This window comes from Camelina sativa, chromosome 2, assembly GCF_000633955.1.
Source record: "Camelina sativa cultivar DH55 chromosome 2, Cs, whole genome shotgun sequence".
Lineage (NCBI taxonomy): Eukaryota > Viridiplantae > Streptophyta > Magnoliopsida > Brassicales > Brassicaceae > Camelina > Camelina sativa.
Window position 1 is genome coordinate 22978283 of NC_025686.1, and position 1000 is coordinate 22979282.

The 1000-nt window shown below is 44.3% G+C and overlaps 2 protein-coding genes across 4 annotated transcripts in view; both read left to right on the plus strand.

Moving 5' to 3' along the window:
* LOC104733447 (ATP-dependent 6-phosphofructokinase 7-like) overlaps positions 1-535 on the plus strand; it is a 5059-nt gene extending 4524 nt beyond the window's left edge. Inside the window, exons 8-9 of one of the 3 annotated variants that reach the window (XM_010453028.2) lie at positions 32-154; positions 240-535. In XM_010453028.2, the coding sequence (XP_010451330.1) occupies positions 32-154; positions 240-520 (404 nt within the window). In that variant the 3' untranslated portion in view covers positions 521-535. Of the gene's footprint in view, positions 155-239 lie in introns of all 3 variants that reach the window. The other 2 variants (XM_010453036.2, XM_019236842.1) reach the window with 2 other exon arrangements.
* The window catches only part of LOC104733440 (ATP-dependent 6-phosphofructokinase 7-like), a 4422-nt gene that overhangs the window by 2526 nt on the left and 896 nt on the right, over positions 1-1000 (plus strand). The window lies entirely within an intron of this gene.

Consider the following 1000-nt stretch of genomic DNA (forward strand, 5'->3'; position numbering starts at 1 on the left):
AAAACGATCGATAACGATATTCCGGTAATAGATAAATCTTTTGGGTTTGACACTGCTGTGGAGGAAGCTCAACGAGCGATTAACGCAGCACATGTTGAAGCCGAGAGTAATGAGAATGGTATCGGTTTCGTCAAGCTTATGGGTCGTTACAGCGGTAAGTTTTTTGCTTTAAAGCATAACAATTTAAAACCTTTTTGAGCTGTTACTGATTTAAGGGTAGGTGATGATTGTTATTACAGGATTCATAGCGATGTATGCTACATTAGCCAGCAGAGATGTTGATTGTTGCTTGATTCCTGAGTCACCATTTTACCTCGAAGGAGAAGGTGGACTCTTGGAGTTCATAGAAAAACGGCTCAAGGAGCATGGTCACATGGTGATTGTTCTTGCTGAAGGTGCAGGACAGGATTTGATGTCCAAAAGTATGGAATCTACTCTTAAGGATGCTTCTGGGAACAAACTTCTTAAGGATGTCGGTTTGTGGTTAGCACAAAGCATCAAGGTAAGGCTACTTTCATGATCATGAGATTCTTATGCCATTACAGAAAATTCATCAGTGTTTGATGTTATTTCTCTCTCTCTCTCTCTCTCTCTCTCTCTCTCTCTCTCTCTCTCTCTCTCTCTCTCTCTCTCTCTCTCTCTCTCTCTCTCTCTCTCTCTCTCTCTCTCTCTCTCTCTCTCTCTCTCTCTCTCTCTCTCTCTCTCTCTCTCTCTCTCTCTCTCTCTCTCTCTCTCTCTCTCTCTCTCTCTCTCTCTCTCTCTCTCTCTCTCTCTCTCTCTCTCTCTCTCTCTCTCTCTCTCTCTCTCTCTCTCTCTCTCTCTCTCTCTCTCTCTCTCTCTCTCTCTCTCTCTCTCTCTCTCTCTCTCTCTCTCTCTCTCTCTCTCTCTCTCTCTCTCTCTCTCTCTCTCTCTCTCTCTCTCTCTCTCTCTCTCTCTCTCTCTCTCTCTCTCTCTCTCTCTCTCTCTCTCTCTCTCTCTCTCTCTCTCTCTCTCTCTCTCT